Raw genomic sequence first — 26,256 nt, 5'->3', positions numbered from 1 at the left:
GCTTTCATATGTCTTGCACTGAGGAGAGGCTTCTGCAGTGATAGTTGTCCTTCTGCAAGTCTCTCCCATATCCACACATGATCTCTGGAGCTCAACCAGAGTGATCATGGGGATCTTGGTCACCTCTTTTACCAAGGCCCTTCTACCCCGATCACTCAGTTTGGCTGGGCAGCCAGCTCTAGAAAGAGTCCAGGTTGTTCCAAACTTCTTCCAATTAAGAATTATGGAGTTCACGGTGTTCTTGGGAACCTTCAATGCAGCCAAAAAATTGTTGTAGCCTTCCCCAGATGTGTACCTCGACAAAATCCTGTCTCTGAGCTCTGCAGGCATTTCCTTAAACCTCATGGCTTGGTTGATATGTATTTGCAGCTGTGAGACCATCTATAGTCATGTCCAATCCATTGAATTTGCCACCGGTGGACTTCAATCAATGTGTAGAAACATCTCAAAGATGACCCAGAGAAATGGGATGCACCTGAGCTAAATTTCAAGTGTCGTAGCAAAGGGACTGAATACTTATGTCAATGTGATATTTCAGTTTTTTCTTTTTTTTTCCTTTGTCATTATGGGGTATGGAATGTAGATTGATGTGATTTTTTTATTTATTTTTTTAAGCATTTTTGCATAAGGATGCAATATAAAAAAATGTGAAAAAAGGGATCGGAATACTTTCTGAATGTACAGTAATTCACTTTGGACAATAAGTTGCAGGACATTTCATATAATAACACTTCTTTTTTTTCATATTCCAGAAAATACGGTATATAAAATAATTTCGTTTTGTCTTTGTTATTATACATTTGGCAAGTGTTTCTCTTTTTTTGTGCCTTAATTCAAATACAACACACACTAGACTTCAAATATACGCTGCTTCTGTGAAATGTGTATTTTTGTTTTGTTTCAAATTACATTTATGTTGTCCATCAACAGGGTGCTGCCACTTTAACTGTGCTTGAGCAGCACTGCAAAAATTATTTCGGAGCTGAAACCCCCACTGCATTGAAGCTCACGCTATGCTTTGATGCGCTGCTGATGCTTCCATTTGAATGCTGTAACCTGTTAACATGGGTGCCGAAAAAATACACTCTGCTCACGTGCTGCTCACGCTTGTGATGTGGCCTTTAGATGTGAGTGGCACTTCTAACAGCTAACCTCAGTCGAACATTTATCATGGAAGTTTATCTAAGATGCCTAAAGTTTTCTCCAGAACTCCATGAGGCAATACATGTTGAATATTGCTTATATACATAACAGCTTACTGTATCATCACAATATAATTTTTTTATTTCGGCACAGGTTTAGTTTGGAACAACATAAGGGTGAGTAAATGATGACAATTTTCCCCTAAAATCAACCATATCTTGCATGAATCAAGTTGACCAGTGGAATTGTGTTTTTGTGTGTCCACCTTGGTATGAGTGTGTTGTGTCCTCCAGGGTCCAGAGGGTTGATGTCACAGTTGGTATAATCAAAGGTTCCATTCCAAAGGTGTTTGGCGAGCTGAAACGCCACCTTCCTCTGAGTCAGTGTGACCTCTTTACCATGCCAGACGTACACTTCACTACCAAAATCAAACACTATGACCTACAGAGAGAAAGAGAGGCCCAGAAAAAACTAAATATGGAAAATATACCATGTTATATAATTCCGCCTACAAATGCAGATTTGTGCTGAAGGTGGCAAGAAAAGAAATAATCTAACAATCAGTGTTGGGTGTAATGCATTACTAAGTAATTAAATTACATTTCATTGAAAAAAGCTTCAGCAATTTAATTACAGTTACTTCTGATATAATTGCATTACATACTGTATAGACTATAGAACAATTCTATATGGAACAATCATTAATTGAAAGAACAGTTTCATGTCTATCCTTGTATTTTTCATCTGGTCGAGATTGATAAGGGTTTTAGAAAGTAATTAGTAATAAGTAATGCAATTACTTTTCAGACAGAAAATTATTGCAGTAATCTAATTACACTGTAGAAGATGTAATTAGTAGTTTGTAATTAATATCTTTTTTAGAGTAACTTACCCAAAACTGCTAACAATAATAAAATACTTTAACATAATTAACAGAGTATACAAACATAGAAATATACATATCTGAGATTTTAGGTATTGTATTAAAAATATTTTTTTGAATCATTATGGGGTCTGACCTCTTTGGAGCCCAATAAGGAACTTCGAGGCACTTTTCCCCAGAAATCATTGTCAGGAAGCAGTTTATCATCCACCAGATGGAAGATGCAGTTAGTCTCCACAACAGCACTTTCAAACATCTCATCTTCTTCTGGAGACCCAGCCGCTGTGACCATTTCACACACAGAATTTATTTTAAATAATTTATCCAATAAATCCCACATACCTCAATTTTTTATAATGTTTTTGTCCATGTTTGTGCGTTTCAGGTTACATACATTGATAGCTCGCTTGTCCTCCCAAAATCTTCCAGAACTCTGCAGCTGCTGGGCTCTGAGAGTTCACACCTTCTTCAATGGTCTCCACCTGCACTGCTCGACAACCAAGATCATGGTTCAACTGGATGAAAGTAGCCAGCTCGGATGCCTGGACAAAAATTAGACAAATACATTAGTATGCTGATAGCTGTCTTGTACAGCATGTACGACATGTCTAGGTAAAAAGTTTGGTCCCACTTTATTTAAAGTGTCTTAAACTACTATGTACTAACATTAAAATAAATACAATACAATCTACTTATTGTGTAACTACATGTGGTTCTGCTAAATTCTCACAAAATTCACATTCGCTTCTACTGAGGTTAGGGTACGGACAGGTTTAGGGGTAGGATTTAGGGTAAAGGTTAGGTCTAGGGTTGAGGTAAACAGTGTAACTACATTAGTAATTCAACGCAGGTACTTCATATGTAGATATATGCAACAACACGCATGTACATAAGTACATTGTGTATCAGATACTTAACTACACAGTAGTTAATGACACCTAATATAAAGTGGGTCCAAATGTTTTATTGACATCATGTACAACAGTGAATAACAGACATTATGTACCTTGGCTCTTTCTATGACATTTGCAAATTCCCCAATCCAAACCAAACAATGTTCAGGCGTAACAAGTAGAAAGCAGTCTCCACTGTTCAGAGAGGACACTCTAGGCTCCACTAATCTGGTCTGGACATGCCGTCGGCCTGGGGAACATGCATGCACTCATAGTTCAATACACACTAAATGCAAACACTAAAAAATAAAAATAAAAACACACAATTGGCTTTACCGATTAATCCAATTTCTGTGTAAATCACACCATATAAGAATATATGTATGAACTACACAGGAATTGATTCTGCTCAGGGTTCTTGAACAAGGCCAAATGACTGGAGAAAAATACCTCAATATTTAGATTTATATAATATTTCTTGTTTCCTGTGAATATTATACAGTTACAGAAACAGTCATATTGTTCTCACTAAAATGTTAATAGTTTAAAGTGATACAATCACAGCCAATCAGACCACATACAAGGTAACCATGTGCGACCCTGCGTCCACATGCGTGGATGTTATATTTTGGCTGTGCGCTAAGCAACGCATAATTTAAATGAAGAAAAAACAACTGGATATGGATCACAAGACTTTAGACTGTAATTTAAAGGGTTAACTTTTGCCACACAGAGTCAAGTGACACAACAACATGCTGTCGATTTCCTTGAAGTGCTCCAACAGATGCAGTGCCAACAAATGTGCCTCTGGTAATAAAATATCTTCACGGTTTTTCATTGAAACCTGTTTGGTTGTAAAGAGTAACATCTCTAGTTTTATTTAATATGCTGCTTTAGTAAATCTGCAAGCTGATAAACATGATGTCTACATAATTGGACTCTAGTACCGCATTTTCTCAAAAGTAGAAAAAAACATGATAGTTTAGCTACATTTTAATATACATTTTGTTATGTTTGTGTAATGCGATTCTATTCCTGAACATTAGTAAATGTATTCCTATATATTTTCTGTGCATTTTCACATTAAGAATAAATGGGTTCATCCAAAAGCAAACATTTGCTTTGAGGATTGTATGGCATTAGGATGAAAATAAGGTGCATATTGAACTGTTCTGAGACCAGTGCATACATAACACTGGAGATTATGTCATTCACTAAATAGTGAGCAAGAGAGCACCCTATAGCTTCCTATAATCCAACCAAAAGTACAGTTTCAGGCTGCAGATGATGTTTGGACCACTCAACATGTATGGCAGACATGGGAATGAGAATTATTTCCTCATCTTTTTCAGCTGTAATGTCTGTAATATCTCATAAAACATGAATAACCAACACTCCTGGAAACATAATTAACAATTTGATAAAAAATATGTATTTTTTTTGTTGAAAAAAATACTTTCTATAGCTTAGCGTTATTTAAAATTTCAAAACGTAGTCTCGCCGTCCACATATGTGGACATTTATTTTTAGGAAAATTATTTGATCTAGATTGCTACTAGTTACAAACCCCAAATGGTAAATGGAACATGTGCACAGCAGTCACGCTCTGGTCACAGGAGGTTAATATACAGCTATGTTGACAAGGACATTGGACAAATGAGATGTCATTGTCAGGACAAGGTGCTAGAGTTGGATAGACTGACCTTTGACTTGCATGAGCATGAGTTTCTTGTAGGGAGCTGCGCTGTTATTGGTCATCTGCTCTGAGATGCTGACACTGCGCAGACTCACGCTGCTGTAGTTCTCTTTACTGGCCAAAGCAGCCAGAGCTGCGTCAGACAAACTAGAGCTCTTACTCACTGTAACACACACATAAAAAATGCCTTAAATATTTACTAGCAAGTGCTACAGCATCTAAACAATCCATCCATTGCTAATCTACTCACTTTTCTCCTGTTTAATTCTCTTGCTCTCAAGCTGGCCGACATTCAGTCTCTGTTCTGTGTATTCGTGTCGGATGTCTTCTCTTGCTGCAAGAATCTTTAAGGGGTTCTTGGAAGCCTGAACGTTACGAGAGGGACGAACGGCACGCCTGTGCTGCACCATCGCTGACATCAGCCTGGGGTCCAAAGAAAGGTCAAAGTCAATATAAACTCAACTGGTATAAAAGAATCCTTATTGGATGTAAACATCTACATTTTCTTTTTTTTGGTAGTGTTGAATTCTACTTAAAATCTGCTTTTGTAAAGTTAATTGTCTGACATGGTAAGTGGCTCAAAAGCTGTAAACTGCTGTGTTCTTACGGTTACACTTTGTCAATGTCATAATCTAGACATTGTTTTAAATCTTACATTGGTGTTTGTTTTCCAAAGATGGCATCAAAGTCTTCATCCAGATGCATTCTATTGCTCATGCTGTGGGGAATATCTGTCATGTGACGATAAAATTTAGAGAAGATTTCATCATCCAATCGCATCACTTCCTTTACAGCCTTTTCAGTCACCGTCAAAGTAGTCTCCTGCAAACCTGATACTGAGACAAGGAGAGAGAACAACATGAAAAGAAGGTTTAAAAATTTCCAAGGTCAGGACACTAGAAAAGCACTCAATAAGCTTCTTTACAAAGGTTTTGACACAAAATGATGCATTAACTCCACTCTCTATTCTAAATTGGACCTATAATATCCTTCCATAAAAAGACCTCCTATAATCAGAGCAGAGCTTACATCAATCTCACCTTTACTGTTCAAACGGCCCAAAAATGTCTCCAGCTTTTCCAGCTTCTTATCAGACTCCATTTCTGCTCTGGCCTCAATTTCTGAAACGCATCAGGTTTTTCCCTTTAAAAACTTTGTGACTTTCAACAGAGGAAATGTGTTTGTGGACTGGATGTGGCATATACTCTTACTGAGCACTTTATCACGAACAGCATTACACCTACATAATCATGCGATTACCTAATCAGCCAATTGTGTGGCAGCAGTACAATGCATAAAACCATTCTGATATGAGTCAGGAGCTTCAGTTAATGGTCACATCAACCATAAGAATGGGGCATAAATGTGATCTCAGTGCTTTCGACTGTGGCATGATTGTTGGTGCCAGACGAGCTGGTTTGCCCATTTCTGTAACTGCTGATCTGCTGGGATTTTCATGCACAACATGTCTCTAGAGTTTACTCCGAAAACATCCAGTGAATTTGGCACCAACAGCATGAATCCATGCACCCAACTTGCCTTGTGTCCACAGTCCAGGCAAGTGGCGGTGGTGTAATGTTTTCTTGGAAAATTTGGGCCCGTTAATACCAATCAATCATCACTAGAATGACACAGCCTATTTGAGTATTGTTGGTGACCATGTGCATCCCTTCATGGCCACAATTTAGCCATCTTCTAATGGCTGCTTCCAGCATGATAATGCACCACATCATAAAGCAAAAGTCATCTCAAACTGGTTTCATGAACATGACAATAAGTTCCCTGTTCTTCAGTGGCCTTCCCAGTCTAAATCCAATTGAACACCTTTGGGATGTTGTATAAAGGGAGATTCACAGCATGAATGTGCAGCTGACAAATCTGCAGAAATTGCGTGAAGCAATCATGTCAACATGGACAAGAATCTCAAAGAAATTGTTTTCATGTTTTCAATTTTTGTGGAATCAATGCCACAAAGAATTTAGGCTGTATTCAGAGCAAAGGGAGGACCTACCCAGTATTAGTATAGTGTTGCAAATAAAGTGCTCAGTGAGTGAAGGAATATGTTTAATTTACCTTCCTGTGGTTTGGAGACAGCTGGCACATTGCTCTTCAGTTTACCAGAGACTGGGGACAGAATCGGGCTGATCACTGCAGAGGAAGCAGCCAGACCTGATCGAAGACGAAGTGAAGACCGACAGGTGGGTAATCAGACACGCAGGCAGGAGTACAGATATTCATGAGAGAGACAGACGAATATATAAAACATTCATACAAAGCAATAATCACAGCATACCCAAGTTTACATGAACAATTTTCCTATATTTATCAGAATTTGGTCATTTTACAATTACGAATGCATCATGTACTGTAAAAGTGTTAGCAGCTGTTATAACCTGAAGACAAAATTCTGGTTTCTATAAAGCCAAAAAGATAGCTGGTATAGGTCTGTATTTATTGAAAATCTAGATCATGTAAACACTTTATTCAGATTATCCACTGCAATAGAATATTAGTTTATATTTGCAACATGTCCAAACGAAAAGACACTCTAGATCTAGCGATTAACAAAACACATTTCTGAAATCAGGAAGATAGATTTGAACATAAATGGACTGGATCTCATGGACTGCATTTTGCAATTCATAGCCCTTATTAGTGAATTCATTAAATTACTTTGGAGAATTAATGAAATACATCATAATAAAAGGGCAAGAGACAGCATTTGCAGTATTTCCAGAGGAGAATAATTAGGGAAACAGTGTGCATGTCTTGTTTATTAAGAATATAAGGAGCATGTAAACTTTTTCAGGATAAAAGCTTAACCAGAATATTGATTGGAAAATGATATCCATGCAAATGTGGTCAAAGTGCATGTGTGTGTTTGCATGTTCTGACCTTTTTTCAACATCCTGGTAGCCACTGTATACTGGGAGGAGTCATTGGCCACACCCTTTCCAGTACTTTGCCAAGCCTCCTCTCGAATTGATATCATCTGTTTCCGCTCTTCAACAGACATTTGGCCCTCCCCATCTTCTCCAAATTTCTGATTGGACAAAAAAATATGAATGGGAATAAACAGTTATGTTTAATTCACACTAAAGTCTTAATCCGGCACACACAACCCCACATTGAATTTACTACAAGGACCGATGAATATGACAGACAGAATGAACCAAGTAAGAATAATTTTTTATCAGCATTCATGCTGTACAATCTGTCACAAAATTGTATATAAAACATTTAAATACATCTTTTCCTGTATATAGAGTGCATACATATTAATTTTACATACAGTACATAGTGAAATCTGTCAAAACACAAAAGTTTATTAAATCTCAAAGCTAAAATAAACAAACAGGTAGTAATCCTTACTAAAAAAGAACTATTTATTTCAATATAAATGTCATTTATGCCACCCACACTAATTTAATGAATGTGCATCCCCTGACAAATCTACAGTACATTTGGCTGTGCTGCCCGATTCCAAAAGGCATTTTCACCCATCATTTACATCAAAAGAATGACTAATTATGCCTATAGTTTTTTGTTTTTGGACAAACAATGAGAATAAGAATATAAAGAAATGTTATTAAAAGAAATGAAGTAAATTAAACCGACTCTTTTTCGTCCACTATTGATTTTGCATAGGACTGTTTAGGGTGAGTAACATTTTAAATAATCTTAATTTAAAAATGGGATCTTATGATCTCTCAAACAGAAACTTCTTAAAGAAACCTTCAAAGCAATTGTCCAAAAACATACTGGTGAAATGTTGGAAGAATGGACTGATGGATCAGTATACACTCACTGAGTACTTTATTAGGAACTCTATCGTCCTAGTAAAGTGCACGACATGGTCTTCTGCCGTTGTAGCCCCAAGGTTCAACATGTTGTGTACTCGGAGATGCTATTCTGCTCACTGAATTGTACAGAGTGGTTATCTGAGTTACCGTAGTCTTTCTGTCAGCTCGAACCTGTCTGGCCATTCTCCTTTGACCTCTGTCATCAACGAGGCGTTTCTGTCCGCAGACCTGCCACTCACTGTTTTTTTTGGTTTTTTTGGCACAATTCTGAGTAAAATCTAGAGACTGTTGTGCGTGAAAATCCCAGGAGATCAGTAGTAACAGAAATACTTCAACCAGCCCTTCTGGCACCAACAATCATGCCATGGTCTAAATCAAATTTTTCCCCCCATCCTGATGGTTGATGTGAACATTAACTGAAGCTCCTGACCCATATTTGCATGATTTTATGCACTGCTCACACATGATTGGCTGATTAGATAATCCTTTGAATAATTATGTGTACAGGTGTGCCTATAAAGTGCTCAGTATGTTCTTCACTGACAAAATTCAGACCTTTCAGAGAAATATGTTAACAGAAATGGTACCAAAATGCAAACACCCTCTCTTACCTGGCCTTGACGTTCTACATATTGGCATTTTGGGGAAGATGGGATAGGTGGAGGAGAGTAGGTAGAGGAAAAGACAGGCTCCTACAGAGATGAAGGATGCAGGAAGTGGATAGAAAACAGGAGTGAATGAAAGTAGTAGTCAAAGATTTCAGGACATAAATTGGGACAGATGCAAAGGAAGTGGAAACAGAGAAGAAAATCTGAAATGAAAAAGTGCATGTAAAAGAAAGCTCAAACCCATGCAGATCTTTAAAATCCATTCATCAGGTCACACATTTTAGTCAGGTGCAAGGAAATAATTAAAACTGCAAAAATGTCCATAATGAGACCTTTTGTTTTGCATCATTCAAAATCATAGGCCAAGTGAAGTTAATGCAGCACCTCTTTCACAAAAATGTCTCGGCAACAAAGGTGAGAAGAGACACATATTAAGCTACCACCTGAAAGGTCTGAAATGTGTAAAAAAAAAATTAAGCAATAGTACATGTTTAATACAAGCTTTCATTCTGAGCAGAAAACCAAGATTGTTAATTAATTCAGAAAAAAGATGGGGAAAGCAGTGGCACCAAAGTCATAAAGCCAGTAGTTTAAGAAATTGCAGCTTGCACTAGCAGCAAAGCCAATCTGCTTGCACATAAAGACAAAAACATTCAACCAATTGACTATCAGTAAGTAGTAGAAAGCAGAATATAGTCACTCAAGTAAGACCTTACCCATAGCTGCTCAGATGATGTGAACTCACTGATCAAGGTCTGCTGTTCCTAAGACACACAGTAGGTGCATTCACATGTGTCAAGAAGAGTATGAGCAAAGGCTTGATTGAGCTACATGAAAGTAGTGTTTGGTGTGCAAGACTTAATCCTTAAGACAAACCTACCCCACTCAAAAAATAATCATTATTATTATTTTATAATTTGATTTCTATGGACAACATCTGTGTGCTGTTGATAACCAGACAATAATTTCAACTGGACCCACAATATGTACTGTATAAATGAACAGGAAGGCACAAGTCTGTGGAAATAAATAGCATGCCACATAAGTGGTTCTTGGACATTTTGTTGAAAACAACTTGGAATATCCCTTTAACCTTGGAGAAATGTATTCATTGCACAGAACAAGAGAACACACATAACACAAGAACACGCATAGGTTACAATATGCCCCAACAAACTTGCAAATTGCACATAATCGGAGAGGTTGAAGACCGCACAATTTCTTCATGTTACACAACTGAGTACTCCACGCTGTGAGATGACTCACTTTATATATATAAAAAAAAAAGCACACACTCTTTAACTCGTCACACTGTAAACGGTTTACACAGCCAATTCACAGCTTTGACTAAAACATATCTGTTACTATTCACCAATTAGAATAACACATTTAATTCATGCTTTTTATTAAGGATTCCAAGCGAAACTGAAATCTCTACAGAGTATCATTGAGCAAATATTACAGAAAATTGATCAGTTTTGTTCTATGCTGTTTCTTTATCACATTTCTTTGTCATATGGCTGTCTTGAATACTTGATAATCGTGGCAAAGTAAATATTCATACAGAAAGCCATACCTGACTGGACAAATCGGATACATTCAGCAGGAAAGCACTACCTGATTGGTTTGAGAAACTATAACCCAACACTAACCCTTCTCCTTAACCTAATCCTAACCTTTATGTACACAGGTAGTGCTTTTCTCAAAAATATGAAATGGCTTCTCCTGCTTAGTCCCAACTTAGACCATTAGAGCACAACCATGCCTATCAACTTTTTCACTTTTCTGGTTGTATTTTTCCCATTCATTTTTTCCAAAGGGATTTCACATACTTTGAGAGATTTAAAGGGATAGTTCACCCAAAAATTTAAAATTCTCTCATCATTTACTCACCCTCATGCCATCCAAGATATGAAAGTCTTACTTTCTTTTGCTGAACACAAACAAAGATATTTAGAAGAATATCTGGCAGCATAAAAGTAATCCATATGACTCCCATTGGTTAAATCCATAACTTCAGAAGCGATATGATAGGTGTGGTTGAGGAACAGATCAATATTTAAGTCCTTTTTTACCATGAATTCTCCTCCCTGCCCAGTAGGTGGCAAAAACAATAGCTGAAGAATGTAGAAGTGACAGTGAAGATTTATAGTAAAAAAGATTTATAGTTAATTCTGAATTTGTGCTTTTTGGACCTTCAAAGTTCTGGCCACCATTCACTTGAATTAGATTGAGCTGAGATATTTTTCTTGAAATCTTCATTTGTGTTCAGCAGAAGAAAGTCATACACATTTGGGATGTCATGAGTGTGAGAAAATTATGAGTCAAAGGTAAAATGTTGCATACTTTTTATTGCATACTTTTTAGAATAGCAGCTTTTGATATACGAGAAAAATAATTGTTGGTAGTGTAGTACTTCATTGGAAACGTGGCAACAATGTACTTTTTTATATGTATTTTATTTTTATTGCGTTTTCTAATTGGTGGATTTTTGCCATCAGGATCATGGGTAGTATAGTTCTTCACCAGAAATTCAATTTTTAAACACGAAAAAATTAAATAAACTTTACGTTTAAAAAATTATTATAGTTAATCAATTCCCATATGGAAAAAAATGATAGGATTTTAACTTCCAGAGCCAGACTCTTGCACTGCATACTGTCATGACAATTTACTGTGATGCATTTCCAGATTTGATGTTGCTAGGCGGCAGATTCTTACCTTTTTCTTAAAGCCTTGCTCCTCCAATATTTGACTATTCTTCTCACTTGCTGACACCACATCCTGTATAACTTCCTGTTTCTTGTTGATCCGGTTTTTCCAATCTTCCTCTCCACTCTTCTTTAACATGGCCAACCTGAGAAAGAAATGTTTCAAACTCCATCTTGAACAGACAATTCTCATATGTAATGCGAAAATCTAAAGTTGATCAATGACTGTACTATGACAAAAATAAACAACTTAAAATTAATGCTTCTCTCTATGCGATTCATACCGAATACGGCAACATACAAAATGGAGGGGAAAACTGGCATGATCACTCTCTCTTTACCATACAGCTTTCAGCATTCTTATACTCATCATGCTTTGTTCCTCCTCTCTCTCTCTCTCTCTCTCCCTCTCATTTCATCTTGCCCTGCAGAGGAATGCTGGGAGTTTTAAAATAGTGCTGTCTGTGTTTTCAGTGCTCGTGGTAAGGAGTGCTGACCCACATTAATTTATCAGATAAGACAGAAGGAGAACGGCTCCAATCAACATGCAACAACCCATCAGACTGCTCAAAAACATCTGCAATTGTTTCTTACAGCACAATATGCTAATATGTCATGTGTGCTATAAACATGCCATGGTAGTTATGGTTTTCATGTGTCATGAAATTGCAATTTTGAATGGATTTTAGAATAGCAGCTTTTGATTTATGGGTAAAATAAGGTCTGTGGTAATGTCAACTTCTCTGATTGATGGATCTCACTTCAGGATTGGGGGTAGTGTAGTACTTCATTGAAAATGTGGCAATAATGTAATTATCTTTATTCCCCCAATAAAGATAAAAATCACACAGACTTACTGTATTTCTCAGACAAAAGTATATACGATTGTTTAACCTCAGAGCTTATGGCAGGCACCTTAATATCACTAAATCATTTTCTCTATGGAGATTTTAAATATGATTTTTGCTTTGAAACACTATTGGTTTGGTCTTTTAATGGGGCTATTATGCACAAAATGTTATTTTTTCTTGTTTGGCATCTCTTAGCTCAAAGTAGGTCGGTTTGAAAGGTTATTCATCATCTCTAAAAACAAAATTTTCTACAGATATTTTTAATGGCATTAATACTTTGAAACACTACTGATGTAGTCCGCTTATGGGGATCGTAAGCAAATACTTCGATATAGCTTCAGAATGACCACTTTCTCTTGCATTGATAGTCTTAATTGTATGTTCTATTGCAAGTTGGATTATTATCTACACATCCACAGCTGAAGTACAAAAGATAAGATAAAAGCAATAAGGACATACCTCTCTTTGATGGACATGGACGACATGGTCTCTGGGTCTTCGTGGATATCTGGCCTTTGGTCTTTGGAGATAACAGGTCCAGACAGGCTGTATTTCCCACAGATCTCTTCTTGGGTTTGCGGTGGTATGAAGCACTGAGGTTTTGGCTGAGTTGCAGGGGGTATCTTAGGTTGCAGGGGAATGGAGGCATGTGACTGGGGCACAAGGAAGGACAGTGGTTTTGGCTGAGTCTGTGGAGGTTCTCTGGGTTGTGCCTGCCACTGGGGCTCAGTGTGAACCTGAGCTGGACGTGGAGGAGCCTGGGAGTCTATGTAGGGGTGAGGTTGAGGGTCAGACGCAAGGTGCTTTTGAGGTTTTGACTGGGTCTGCGGTGGTGTAGCCGGACTGTACAGTTGTGTCTGAGGTTGTGTGTGTGTTGTTGTGCAGATTTGATGGTGTTGCGTTGGTTTCAATTGAGGTTGTGGAGTGGTGTATGACTGCGTTTGTGTTAGGTAAGGGAGTATGTGTGAAGTGTGCAAAGAACTTCTGGATGAGACTGCAGGGGAGCTCACGACCCTTGCGAGAACACTGGGATCAGGGATATCTGGGGAAACACCACAAAGTTTTGCATAAGTGCGTGCACACACACACACACAGTGCTCGGTAGTAACGGAATACATGTAATCTGGATTACGTAATCAGATTATGAATATAAAATACTTGTAATGTAATAAAATTACAATTTAACAAACTTGTAATCGGACTACTGTTATGTTTTTATTGCAAAGATTTCAAACAAACTTCTTTCACTTTGTCATTATGGGGTATTTTTTTGTAGAATTTAGAGGAAAATTATTAATTTAATCAATTTTGGAATAAAGCTGTAACATAACAAAATGTGGGAAAAGTGAAGCGCTATGAATACTTCCAGATGCAATGTATGTGCTGTTCAAAATTGTTCATAATGTTGACAAATTATACATCTGCAAAGTGACATCAGTTCTGGTGGTGGGCATGCATATCAACAGGTTTTAAGTAGAAGGAAAATTAAGCATATTTTATAGAACTATAATTATAATTTTTTTGCATCGTGAAATTATTATTTACATTTTCCATCTGTAATGTTATGTCATGCACTACAATAACAACAATTTAAGGGGAAAGTGTGCTTAATGGTTGTCCTTAAAATAGGCTTATTTTCTGCAAAATTTCTTTTTTTATTTTATGATTTTGGTGTGAAATATGACCCGAACATGTCATAACCATTTTCATGAGATTCAACCCCTTATATCAGCATTAATTAAATCTGAAGCATTATGTGCATTATTCAAGTACTCAAATATTCACAACCATCATGTTAATACTACAGTCAGTGTGCAACTGCAGCTATTCAATGCAGCAGCTACAGCAAGAACTTAAAGCATCAAAACCCAGAAACCGCATTACACATCAGCTTACAGACATACACAATAGAAGCAGACACATTTATCAGAGGGTTCAATCAATACTTGACACACAATAAGAAAACCAAATCTAATAAACTATCCTTACACAGGAGACACTAGCAATGTGGAATGGATTAAAGCATGCTTTAAATTCTGAGAAAGCCAATGTCGCATTCTGTCATCATGGCTGTCCTTTAACAAATGGCAAATGTGTAAATTAACCTAATAACCAATTTCCCCATTGTGTATTTGCTATAGGATGACGACATGTCTGTATCATTGAGAGTGTGTAAGTGTGTTGCATACACCTCCAATTGTCTTACCACTTATACCCATCTCTTATTCATTCATTTTCCTCTTTACTACAAAATAATAACCACAAATTCCACTCTATTTTGCACATAAACAAGCCTCTCGTTTCCATAAGGTGTACTGTATACTAACAGCTCTGGCATTACAAACAAAAGCCATGGAATAGAGTGTCACTTCACTTTGCCTTCTGTGCGATTCATTCAGCATTATTAGTTTTAAATGGCTCAGACAAAGAGTCGCATGCCTGATGTATGATAAATTATGCAAATCACATTTGACTCGAACAGTGTATAGGCTGCATCTCAATCTGACCTGGTTAACCCAATCAGATGCCGGTGTACCGCGCGGACATGCAGCCAAGTGTAACAGGGTGAGCAGTGCGAGTGTGTCTGTGATCGTGTTTATAGCAGAGACAATAGACACAGTTGAGAAATTTGAACCTTATGCCCCATTTTGACCACGTCCTGTGCGCTTCTAAGGACTTCTGTTTTCTTTCTTTCTTTCTAATTTCTTTCATTTATCGCTTACCTGAGACGTTGGGTCTCGTATCGTTTCCTTTTGTTGTCTGATGTGCGTCTGGTGACAAATAGCCCCCTTGTGAGACAGGCGTTCTCTCTTTTTCTTTCTCTCGCCGTCTCTCTCTCTCCCTCTCTGGCGGGCTGCTCAGCTTTGCATCTCCCTTGACGTGAGGGGGTGTGAGTCTGAGTGCATGCGCGTGTTGCGGGGAGGTCACATAAAGAGCATGAGGGAGATCTGTCTCTCTCTCCTCTATCCCTATATAACCGTGTCTTCCTCTTTGCCCACTCTCCTCATGTCTCTGCCCTTTGGCTGAAATCTGTGGAGCCCCACTCTTGCTGTATAGTGATTGGTTGGTCTGCTCTGCTGGGAGCGGGGACTGAATATTAGGGGTGGGGTTTTCCCCACTCTCTGTAAGACTGAAGTATCGAACCCCTCTCTCGTAAGCCGGGAGCTGAGCTGAGCCCAGCTGATTGGGCGAACTCTGAATGGAAGGCGGAGTATAAGAGGTTGCTGTGGACATTCCCTTGCGAACATCTGCAGTCATTGATGGGGAAGTGCTTGTCACCATGGCAACAGTGGCCTGGGCAGTGACGGCAGCAACGGAGCGGACCAGTGATGCAGAGAGAGGCTCCAACTTTACACTTGCATTCTGCAGCTGGAGAGAGAGAGAGAGAGAGAATACATTATTATTCCTAGATGTCATTTTAGTTTGTGATCACATTTACAGGCCTGATAGAGGTCAAAGGTTATTTACAGAACACATGACGCATAGAGAGCTTGCACAAATTGTATGTGCTTGGCATACCAAACAACCCCATCAGTAACCCCCTCAGACACACAGACATGCATTTGAAACACAATTCTAATATTAGTAGCTCCACAAAATTTTATTTCTCCAATAGCAAATATAAGTTTGCCATTTAATCATTTAAAACAGGCATAAAGAATTTAAAAGGATATTTAAAGGATAAGCGATTAAACGGATTAATCTCTTACATCAAGCAAGACATTAAAGGGTCATAACACCATACATTTCTATTATTTATATGTTCCCTGAAGTCCACTTTTAATGATAGTGATGTTTTAGTTTTCAGTGAGCATTTACCTCCCTATTGTTTTAATCCTTACAATTAAACAGGCAGTTTTTGACACTAATCTTCACACTTCAATTCCATGAGTGAAAAATTCAGTCATCTCAATGGGAATTCATACGATCATTAATTTTACCTGGCAAAGAAATTGCTAAATTAAAATTTTCCAGGTGAATTTGCAGTGCTGACTGATAGGAAGCTCTTTGGTCTGGCAGTGACCTCTGTGTGGGCGGTGCTTTGTACAATGACACACTAAATATTTACAACGGTAGAGGAAATAATTTTAGCAGCGAGATTCTTTATAATTTTACACAAAGTACAGCAAAAACAAAAAAAAAAACGTATCTTTGTAAAGTCACAATAAATGTCTTTGTCACATGTAAACACCCTCTTTTTGTCATGTAATTTGTAATCAGTACCAGATTATAATTCAGAAATAATCTACCCAGCACTGGTGACAGGTTCATAACAATACGTGCTGAAATGTGCCACTCAAATTGTTAAAATCAGACAGAAAAAAATCAAGGTCCTTATTAAAAATAAACATCAGTTGCTTGTTTTGTTGGGATTCTTCAGAAAGCTACGCAGAGCTACAGGTGCTACAGTCAGGAACAGCACAAGGTTTGGTTAACTTTTACACATTTTCCTCTTATATTGTTAAGTTTTGTAGGTGTACTGGTATAATCGTAGCTACCCTGCTTCCTCATTACCTCAATGTGACTGAGCAGGCCAAGTTTCTGAACTAATAGTATGGGTGGTCTATTCAACTGCCTGATGTCAGAAAGTTAGGGATGTTTGGAATGATCAAAACACAGTTTTAACCTCCTGAGACTAGAGTGTGACTGCTGTGTGCATTTTCCATTTCCTTTTGTTATTTGTAAGCAGCAAAACCTAATAAACATGCAGAAAAAAAATCTATAGAGCAAATCGGTTTCCTAAAAATGTATGGCAACATATAGTATGTGGACAGAGGAACTAAGCTATGAAATTTTAAATAATGCCAAGCTATAGAAAGTCAGATTATTTTAATCAAATTGTTTATTATGTTTTCAGTACTGTTGGTTATTCATGTTTTTGGAACGTTACAGACATTACATCAGAAATTAGCATAATTAATTCTGATTCAAAGTAACGTCCAGCATCATCCAATCACTCCCAACCATGTAAATAATAGTATACATAGTATACATTACAAATTCTGAATCTACTGCATGTACTGATTACCATTTTCCCATGTCTATCAAACATGTTGAGTGGTCCAAACATCCTATCAGAAGTTCAGTTTCAGGCTGAAGATGAAGTTTGGATTGTATGCTCACTTAGCATAGTGAGCTATAGGATGCTCCCATTTAGTGAATGACTTAACCTCCAGTGTGCTGTCTGTCTGCACTGTTCTCGGAAAATGGAACTTATTTTCATCCTAACTCCATCTCAAACCTCTGCAAGCAACCATTTTTAGCTTTTGGATAAATCCATTGATTCTTAATATAATATTGAACAGAAAATATAGGATTTCTAAGGAAATAATGTGCTGAACTACATATTAGTGAACATTGTGTTTAGCAGCATGACGTTTCACAATAAATCGCTTAAATATTTAAAATGGCATATCAGATGAAACTAGAGAATCTAATCTTTTCTAATCTCAAATAGGTTTCGATGTAAAAACTTAATTAGGTTTCTTACCAGATGTAGTTTTGTTGTCATTTCTCCCAAAGACAAACTCCGCTGTGATCAGCACCATGTTGTTTTCTCAAATGACTCATGTGTTGAAAGTTTAACACTTTACTGATAGCAAAGAGTCTCCTGAACTGAGATCAGTTGGTTTAAATTAATTTAAATTATGCGTTGCGAATAGCAAAGACAAAATACTACGTCCACGCATGGTATCAAATTGTTAAACAATGGTTATTCTGAACTGGAGGAATTTTTTATTTATAAAACAGTACACACAAATAAATTAATAAATAAAATATCCTCATATGACCCCTTTAATTTAACATGCAGAGTAAAATGCATTTAAAAGGACAACAGATTAAACAGGTTAAAAATCAAAAGCAGTTAAAATGCAATCGAGAAACAGCAAATATCAAGTTGTGTAATGCGATATTGCTGTAGCCTTAGCAATTAACCAATCATTAGCTGCTGTAAAGGCAAGGCTCTTCCAAATCAGCCAATCAAAAGCCTCAGTCCAGAGTGTCTTACTTGCTCTTTTTGAGGGGGACCAACAGAATCATTAGTCACAGTGGGTTGATCTGTGTGACTGGACGCATCAACGCTTTTTGTAATTTCCTGTGAATTGCACAATGTCTCTTCACTTTCAATAAAGTATTGACTGATGTGGACTACTTCTACTGAATGATTTAATTACATTTTCTGCCAGACATTTTTTCTTCTTAATTTTATCTATTACCAAAGTGTGTAACTTTAGCTCCACAAACGTCAAAAGGTAATTGCAAATAAAATTATTCTTATAAGGCCATAACATAAAGACAGAAAAATTATAATGGACAAACTTTATAAACTTCTATATGTTTGTAAATATTCTGGAATTCTGTTTGGTGCTGCTAATGCCTGAGAAATTACACACTTAACCTTTAAAGTGTACAAAACAATTGCAAACTTAAAAGTAGAAATAAAATCATTAGGGAGACCTCACCTGCTCAACCTCACCCTGGGTGATAGGTTGGGTCTGAAAACGAGTGTTGGCCCTACGTTGCCGAGTGTCAGAGCGTGGTCCGTTTGCTGATTGGCCAGTGGGCTTCGACAGGCGATTGAATAATGCCATCTTCTCAGCTAGGCTTAGCGTTGATAGGTCAGGATCCTCAGGACCCGCCCCTTCTCCTGGAACCTCCTCCTTTGGAGGAGCCTCTTTCTTCTGCTCATGATGGACTGAGTCATGTGCTGAGGATGCCTGTAGACTGGAAGGAGAATTACAAGGTGTTTATTCCATTATAAAATATTACACAGTGTTATGAAGACCAGTTTGTCTTAGCTTCACTTTTGGATGGCATGTCCATGGACCATCTGATGCATAAAATCCTAAAATAATAGAAATTATAAGATCTTACCAAAATATGCCAGCTCCAATATGTTTTGCTGGTTTAATGCAATTTCATATGAAAAAAAAAAAAAAAGATTCAGGGGTACACATGGTATTATCAGTCCACTGGGAACAAAGTCATGCATGTAAGAATGAGCCCTTCCAAAGAAGAACTAGTCGCTGGATTTGGCAAAGTTTGAGAGGTTTATCACGGTAGCAAATCCTTGACAGCTTTAAAGGTTTTGAGGCAGTTAGTATCAAGTAAAAAGCAGTCTATGATCACAACGGTCCACTTTGGTCAGAATTTCAGTCCAACCAAAAGTAAAAAGTACAGATTAATTAAACTAATATAACTCTTCAAAGTCTACACAATTTTTTCAATTATTATTATAATTATGTTTTTATGTTTTCATCATTCCCAGAGATGTTGCATCATTATCACTTTGTTTCATGCAGGTCTCAGATTTTGTGTGAAATATTACATAAACTAAAAGTGGTTTGTCATTTTACAAGTCAGTAAGATGATCCTTTTATGTCTAATTGGGTGATTCTTGGCCAATCAATTCATGTTACTAGTAAAGTAATTCTCAGTTAAAAACAAATCATCAGGAATCAAATGGTGTATCATTAAAGCCACATTGAAGACCCTGTGTGTATATTTATCCATCATTCTTTCATTCATTCATTGATTTATATTCTCTCTATTTGCCTTTTTAGCTTCAGTTGAAGTTAGTCTTCCACCCTCCCTGTCATTCTTGTAAAATTGTTGATCGTTTTGCAACACCACATTTGGATGTGCAAGTAGAACAGAGAATGTGTTTCACTGCTTAGCATGTGGTTATTTACAGCTAATCAGGGTGACCAGGCGCTGATGTAGACACCCAAAACATCTGCGCATGCACATACACATTAATATACTCTTACTAACACGCTCACATCTCAAAATAACAGAACTGTATAACCCCAAATGTATACATATCCATATATGATACACTGTAAAAAGGAAATGTTAAGCGAATTATAAAAAATAAAAAAGTCCTCAACAACCGTCTAAATAATTGCCCTCAGTAACATTGCTTTTAGTCAATTTGAAATTGTTTGTTCACTAAATAAAACAATTTTTGAAACTACCAATTTCTTGTCCAGCCAACTATCAATTCGCAATATGAGAACTTTCCTTTTGTCACCCTTTCAATCATATATATGGTTTTAAATGACTTTTCCATGAAGTTAGTACAATTACTTGACATAGACACACAACAGACCTCAACCTAAACCACAAACCTTAATAACGGTGACACTCAACAAACCTAATTAAGTTAAAAGATGAGCTCTAAACATCACCAAACAACAATTAACTAACAGTTGCAATAAAAAAAAAAAACAGCATGAAGTCAGCAAACAGCAATAAATAAGCCTATGACATTAACTGCATAATTTACTCAAGCTGCAATGCATGCTCGGTACTCACAAATCAGCAACATTTTTCCAAATCAAATTGGACATTCAGACTAGTCGAAACATCATTTGGGGGAATATTGTTGATCTAACATGTTTTTTTAATGTAGATGCAAAGTAATTCACATTGCCAGTTGTTGCATACTACATTCTCATTCTGACAGAGATTCTGTTTTCACACTCCAGTAACTATTTACAACAAGGTTGTCCTGAGCATCCACCTGCAGAAGGCACAGGGAACCATAAACGTTCCCAACACTCATCATGCTTTCATTGAGTTAAGAAAGATACAAAACAGTATGCAGTCTCTAATGGCATGACAAGCCCTAAATTCTCACGTCCTACACATGCAAAATAAAACGAAGCATTCACATGATACCTGAAACTAGCCATGGAAGTGCTGACTATGGCAGGGCTGGGGAGTCTGGGAGCAGTTGTTTGAACAGTGATGACTTGAGAAGGGGGAGCAGGGGAACTTTTTAAGAAGGACAAAACAAAAAGGAGTGAGTGTGAACAACAATCAGTGCAAGAGTAGGAGTGAACAGAAATGACTAAAACACAGGGCTGGGTATTGATACAGATTTCCAGATTAAATTCTATTCCAATTCACAAGCTTTTAATTCAAATCCAATTTCAATTCGATATCGATTCATATGGGTACAATTAAAAGTTATAATATCCCTTTTGCTTACATATGAAAGGAATTATCTCCCAGCTAATGCGGTTGATTAAACAGGGGCCCTTCTAACTATGTAAGATATTTTTGGTTACAATTAACAAAAGTACATTTTTGAGTACATAAAAAAATCCATGTTCAAAACCATGTCCTTGTCATACCTTGATACACTACAGTAAGCCTGCAATAATTATTTGTTTATTCCATACGTGAGCTGATAATGAAGGTCTGGCTGTGTTTTCGAGAAGTGGGAAGAGAGCGCTACAGTGACCGCTGTTCAGCGAGTCCAGTCGTGGTTTCAGGATTCAGGACAGCAGAAGAGTGAAATCACTCTCCTAATGGATTTAACTGTTTTGTGAAGTTTTTACATGCTATACTACTTGTATATATTTTCTGGTAGGGTTGTTGAAGCTTATATTGTTTGTCATTCTTTAATGGATCAAACATTACTTGTATAACGATCGCAATGTGTTTAGTTTTTTTTTTTTTTGAAGTTTATAAGTTACTGTTACAATCTTACTAATATTAAATACTAGTATTTTATAACATTGCTGCAGTTTCAAGATTCCCAAATTGTGTCTCTCTAAATGTGTGTGCTGCTGTTTTCTAATATAAAAAGGTAATATATCGGTTATAAATTAAGTGGATAATGTAATATCAACATGAAAATACCTGGTCGGGTGTCCACTCTGCAGGTTATCTCAGAGATCTCAAACCATGAGATTAATCTGCCAGAAGAGTAGTGCCTAATCACAATTGATGTAAAGTGTTCCTCAGCAAGTAACTTGCAGTTTTATGCTTCAACCGCTAGAGGGCCAAAAGTTACATAGTGTAGCTTTAAGAAAATATTACATTTTACTAATTAGCCTATATTTAATTAGTTTATCATAATGTCACATTTTAGGTTTTTAAAAACGAAAAAATCCATGTTTTCATTCAATAAATATGATACAATATATATTGTTAAATATGTATTGTTTAATTTCATAATTTGCACCATTTACATGTATTTACATTGATTTGTTGACACGGCACTGTTTCTTTAAAAGTGCACTCAGAAATGCTTTCCACATTAAAAAGTTTAAATCCTAAAAGACATGAATTGTAATTTTGTAATAAATGTAGGAAATCATGACCACTCACATTAAAATGAAGACTCCAGCCACATCTTTAACCTTATAAAAGCTGTTTATAAAAAAAAAAGTGGGTCTGCACATGAGGGCTGCCATGTTAGAATCACATGACCAGCAGAATACTACTCGCTTAATCTCAGTAACCGTCCTGTTATTTGACACATTCACTCATTGATTAAGTAATCATGGCTGACTGTAAATACCACATTTCTACAATTGCATCTGAAACTGAAAACTATTGATTTTATATGATGCTGCATGCAAACCGCTAGGTGTCAGTGTAAGTCCAAGTCGACACAAAGAGAAAAGTTACTGAGTGCACCATTAAGAAAACCAGCAGTTGTAAAGAGCAACTGTAAATGTGCGAATGTTAACGAGAGACTCGAATGGCTTGATCTCATCCATGATATGCGTGATTTCCTTGTTGGTTTAGATCAACAATTGACTGTAAACAACAAAGGTTAGTAAAAGAGATATTATTAAAGATGGGTTGTCTGGATCTCATCTTTGGACGCACATTACACTGAACAACTTTTACTCTCAACATGCAATGAAAGGATCTCGCAGCTGAATACTTAAAAATATACTACACAATTATTGGTGAATGAAATCTAAACATTTAGCACCCAGTTGCCAAATATATGCAATTTAGTCACATAGCGCGAAATTTGGTTGCAAATGCGGGTGATTTCCTCTCATTGTGGAGGGCTGTGCATAGAGTAAAAGATTGATCTTGGGATTTAAGAAAAAATAGAGACCATTAAAAGAGGATTGCGATGCATCCTACTAAAACATCAGGGGAGTCAAAGTGAATAGGTTTCAAAGCTAAAACAGAGCAGGGTAAGAAATTAACCAAATTAATTGGGGGAGAAATGCCACCAAAATGCTCCAGATATTTACTGTACAATGTGAGGGCAATGTGACATTTCATATATTTAATATTACTTTAAGCATATATGGTTATAGGATTAGTGCCTCTGCAGACACAATAGTGACCTGTAATGGTCAGATCTGTATTCGCTATCTCAGAGGCAATTATTTTTAAATGTGTAGCTATGGTGTTTAACGATGACATTTTATATATATATATAAATATATATATATATTATCAGCTCTGAAAACCCTCAACTTGTGGAAGTAACTTGTACAGCAACTCCAAAACTTGAAACAGAAATTCCATCGAAAACTACTGTGAACGTAGACAGTAGGGAACTGCAGAATATAAAGATCCAGCATAAATGAATTAAAAAGTATTCAAACAGAGTAATTATTGTTTTATGTATGCATCTTATGTATTATTTACAGCTACTTTTTTATGTTTATGTATGTTGTTTTTAATAGGTGATAACGATAATTTTTCAGACTGAGAATTTAGACATACAGTTATTGACATGAATGGATGCCATATGGCAAGAGAAAATGCCCTCATATATTTTAAAAGATGAACTTGAAAATGTATGAAAAAAGCACGAAAAACCAATCTGGCGAATGGTGGCGGCATAGTGGCTAAAGCACAGGGTTGTTAATCAGAAGGTCGCTGGTTCGAACCCCACGGCCACCACCACCACCATTGTGCCCTTGAGCAAGGCACACTTAACTCCAGGTTGCTCTGGGGGGATTGTCCCTGTAATAAGTGCACTGTAAGTCGCTTTGGATAAAAGCATCTGCCAAATGCATAAATGTAAATGTTATTATATAAATTATTCAAGTAGGATGTGACATACGTAACAGCAATGACCACTTCCTCTGGTGTGATAGGCTGTGTTCGGGATCGATCTTGAACGCGTCTGAGTCTTCGCTCAACTGCAGCATTCCGTGACCGAGGTTTAGGGACACCTCCATCTAAAGTCCTCTCCATCTCCTATGAGATGAGAAAAAAAACATGTGAGCCCAGAGAAGGTCACAAAGAAATATTTGTAATGATTTACAAAAAAGAAAGATATTTGGCCATGCATACAAAGGCATTGTTAATAGAACGATTTATATAGTATGCAGAGAGAGTTGTGAAAATACTGTGATACCCTGAAAAGAGACCTCTTGGCTGCCACACTCAACTTAGCTCGTTCATCCATTTTTTCTTCATCCACTACAGAAAGAAAAGGGATAAAACCATTTTTGTTTTGCTCGTTTGTAAAGGGAGCAAAGGCAATATAATTAAAACAGGTGTTCCCAAACTTTTTTGTCAGCTGAACCTCTTTGACCTAAATTATTTATTTAAAGAACCTCATGATATTTTAAGTGATTTTACTTTTATAAATATAATTAATTTGACGTCTTTATGATTCATTTTTCCCCCTTTCTCTCCCCAACTTAGAATACCCAATTATACATCATATTCTGATTTCGAATTTTGCTTGTAGTACAATGAAATAGTAGTCTGCCACCTAAACAACACCTTAAAGACCCAGCAGAAGCCTCCGTCAACAGGTCGGTTTGGCATTTAAACAGACTGACCCAAAACACAAGCGGTTAACAATACAACCCGAAGAGGTACAGACATCACCTACTGCTTTTCAGTACTACAGGGCAAATTGTCAGGTTAATGATGTTACTTATAAAACATGATTGCATTGCTGATAATGAAAGTGTTACGTCATAACTTTGACTAGAGAGCTGCGCATAATTTACTTTTTATCACTGTCAGTTTCATGATTGTACTCTCTTGCATACAGACACAGCAGGCGCAGGGAGAGAGATTAAGCCACGCAGACACAATGCAGTTATGTCCTTTCGTGTTTTTTTTTATTTGTCAAATGACGGACAACATTTTGAATTATCCTTCAAAGTTTTAAAACATTTTTATGCATCCTCTCTCTCAAAACCCCCCTGGAATTCCCTAACAAACCTCTATTTGGGAAATCCTGGATTATACAAACTGTATATGAATTCAAACTCACACTCTGCATGTTCTGCAAGCTCTGGACTAAGGCGGGACCTAAATAAATAATAATAAAAAAGGTTAATGACATATGTCAATTTTACATAGTAATACAACAAAAAAAACAAAAACAACAATATACCTATGCTAACATAAATAGGTGGTTTCAGTGAAACAAATAACTTTTTTACACTATACCTATCAGACTCCAGTCTTTCAGCAGATGTGATAGGCTGGGTTCTAAACCTCTCTGAGGATTTTCTGTCATCACCAGAGGAAATGTAACGCCTGGGTCGACGTGTCCCTATTTCCCGGTCACTGCTTCCAACTGGATCAGTATCAATGGTAACCAGGTCTCCTTTAGCCTCCCTTTGTTAGACAGGAGAATAATTTACTTATAAAAAGCTAACTTGTGTCAAAGTATACAAGTTTAGACAACTCCATTCTAAATAATCTGCCAAACAATTATTCTAAATGAGTCACTCTAGATACATTAATTCCGTTGTGGCACACATCACATTTCTGAATACACAAATCAACAAATCACACAATCAAGATTTTATTTTGCAAGTATAATCATGCATTTGGTGAAGACAGAATTAAATTAATTCACAATTGATCAAGGCAAGATTAAGATCTTCACACTTTGTAACCCAGAAATCTAGCTGTGAATAG

At 36.9% G+C, this 26,256-nt stretch overlaps 1 protein-coding gene across 3 annotated transcripts in view; it reads right to left on the bottom strand.

Annotated features, from left to right (window-relative positions):
• Positions 1-26,256, bottom strand: part of LOC127648983 (supervillin-like) — a 57,587-nt gene that overhangs the window by 14,310 nt on the left and 17,021 nt on the right. For all 3 annotated transcript variants that reach the window (XM_052133848.1, XM_052133847.1, XM_052133849.1), the window contains 22 exons: positions 25,780-25,950; positions 25,601-25,638; positions 24,725-24,789; positions 24,428-24,564; positions 21,274-21,369; positions 19,053-19,314; positions 18,599-18,685; positions 15,312-15,957; positions 13,048-13,630; positions 11,748-11,883; positions 9,743-9,790; positions 9,030-9,110; positions 7,511-7,658; positions 6,689-6,784; positions 5,656-5,736; positions 5,271-5,451; positions 4,866-5,038; positions 4,623-4,778; positions 3,033-3,169; positions 2,421-2,568; positions 2,163-2,308; positions 1,409-1,584 (listed from right to left, as the gene is read on the bottom strand). In XM_052133848.1, coding sequence (XP_051989808.1) covers positions 1,409-1,584; positions 2,163-2,308; positions 2,421-2,568; positions 3,033-3,169; positions 4,623-4,778; positions 4,866-5,038; positions 5,271-5,451; positions 5,656-5,736; positions 6,689-6,784; positions 7,511-7,658; positions 9,030-9,110; positions 9,743-9,790; positions 11,748-11,883; positions 13,048-13,630; positions 15,312-15,957; positions 18,599-18,685; positions 19,053-19,314; positions 21,274-21,369; positions 24,428-24,564; positions 24,725-24,789; positions 25,601-25,638; positions 25,780-25,950 — 3,792 coding nt within the window. The remainder of the gene's footprint in view (positions 1-1,408; positions 1,585-2,162; positions 2,309-2,420; positions 2,569-3,032; positions 3,170-4,622; positions 4,779-4,865; positions 5,039-5,270; positions 5,452-5,655; positions 5,737-6,688; positions 6,785-7,510; positions 7,659-9,029; positions 9,111-9,742; positions 9,791-11,747; positions 11,884-13,047; positions 13,631-15,311; positions 15,958-18,598; positions 18,686-19,052; positions 19,315-21,273; positions 21,370-24,427; positions 24,565-24,724; positions 24,790-25,600; positions 25,639-25,779; positions 25,951-26,256) is intronic.

Source organism: Xyrauchen texanus, chromosome 9, assembly GCF_025860055.1.
Source record: "Xyrauchen texanus isolate HMW12.3.18 chromosome 9, RBS_HiC_50CHRs, whole genome shotgun sequence".
Taxonomy (NCBI): Eukaryota; Metazoa; Chordata; class Actinopteri; order Cypriniformes; family Catostomidae; genus Xyrauchen; species Xyrauchen texanus.
This window is presented reverse-complemented; position numbering and strand designations above follow the sequence as displayed.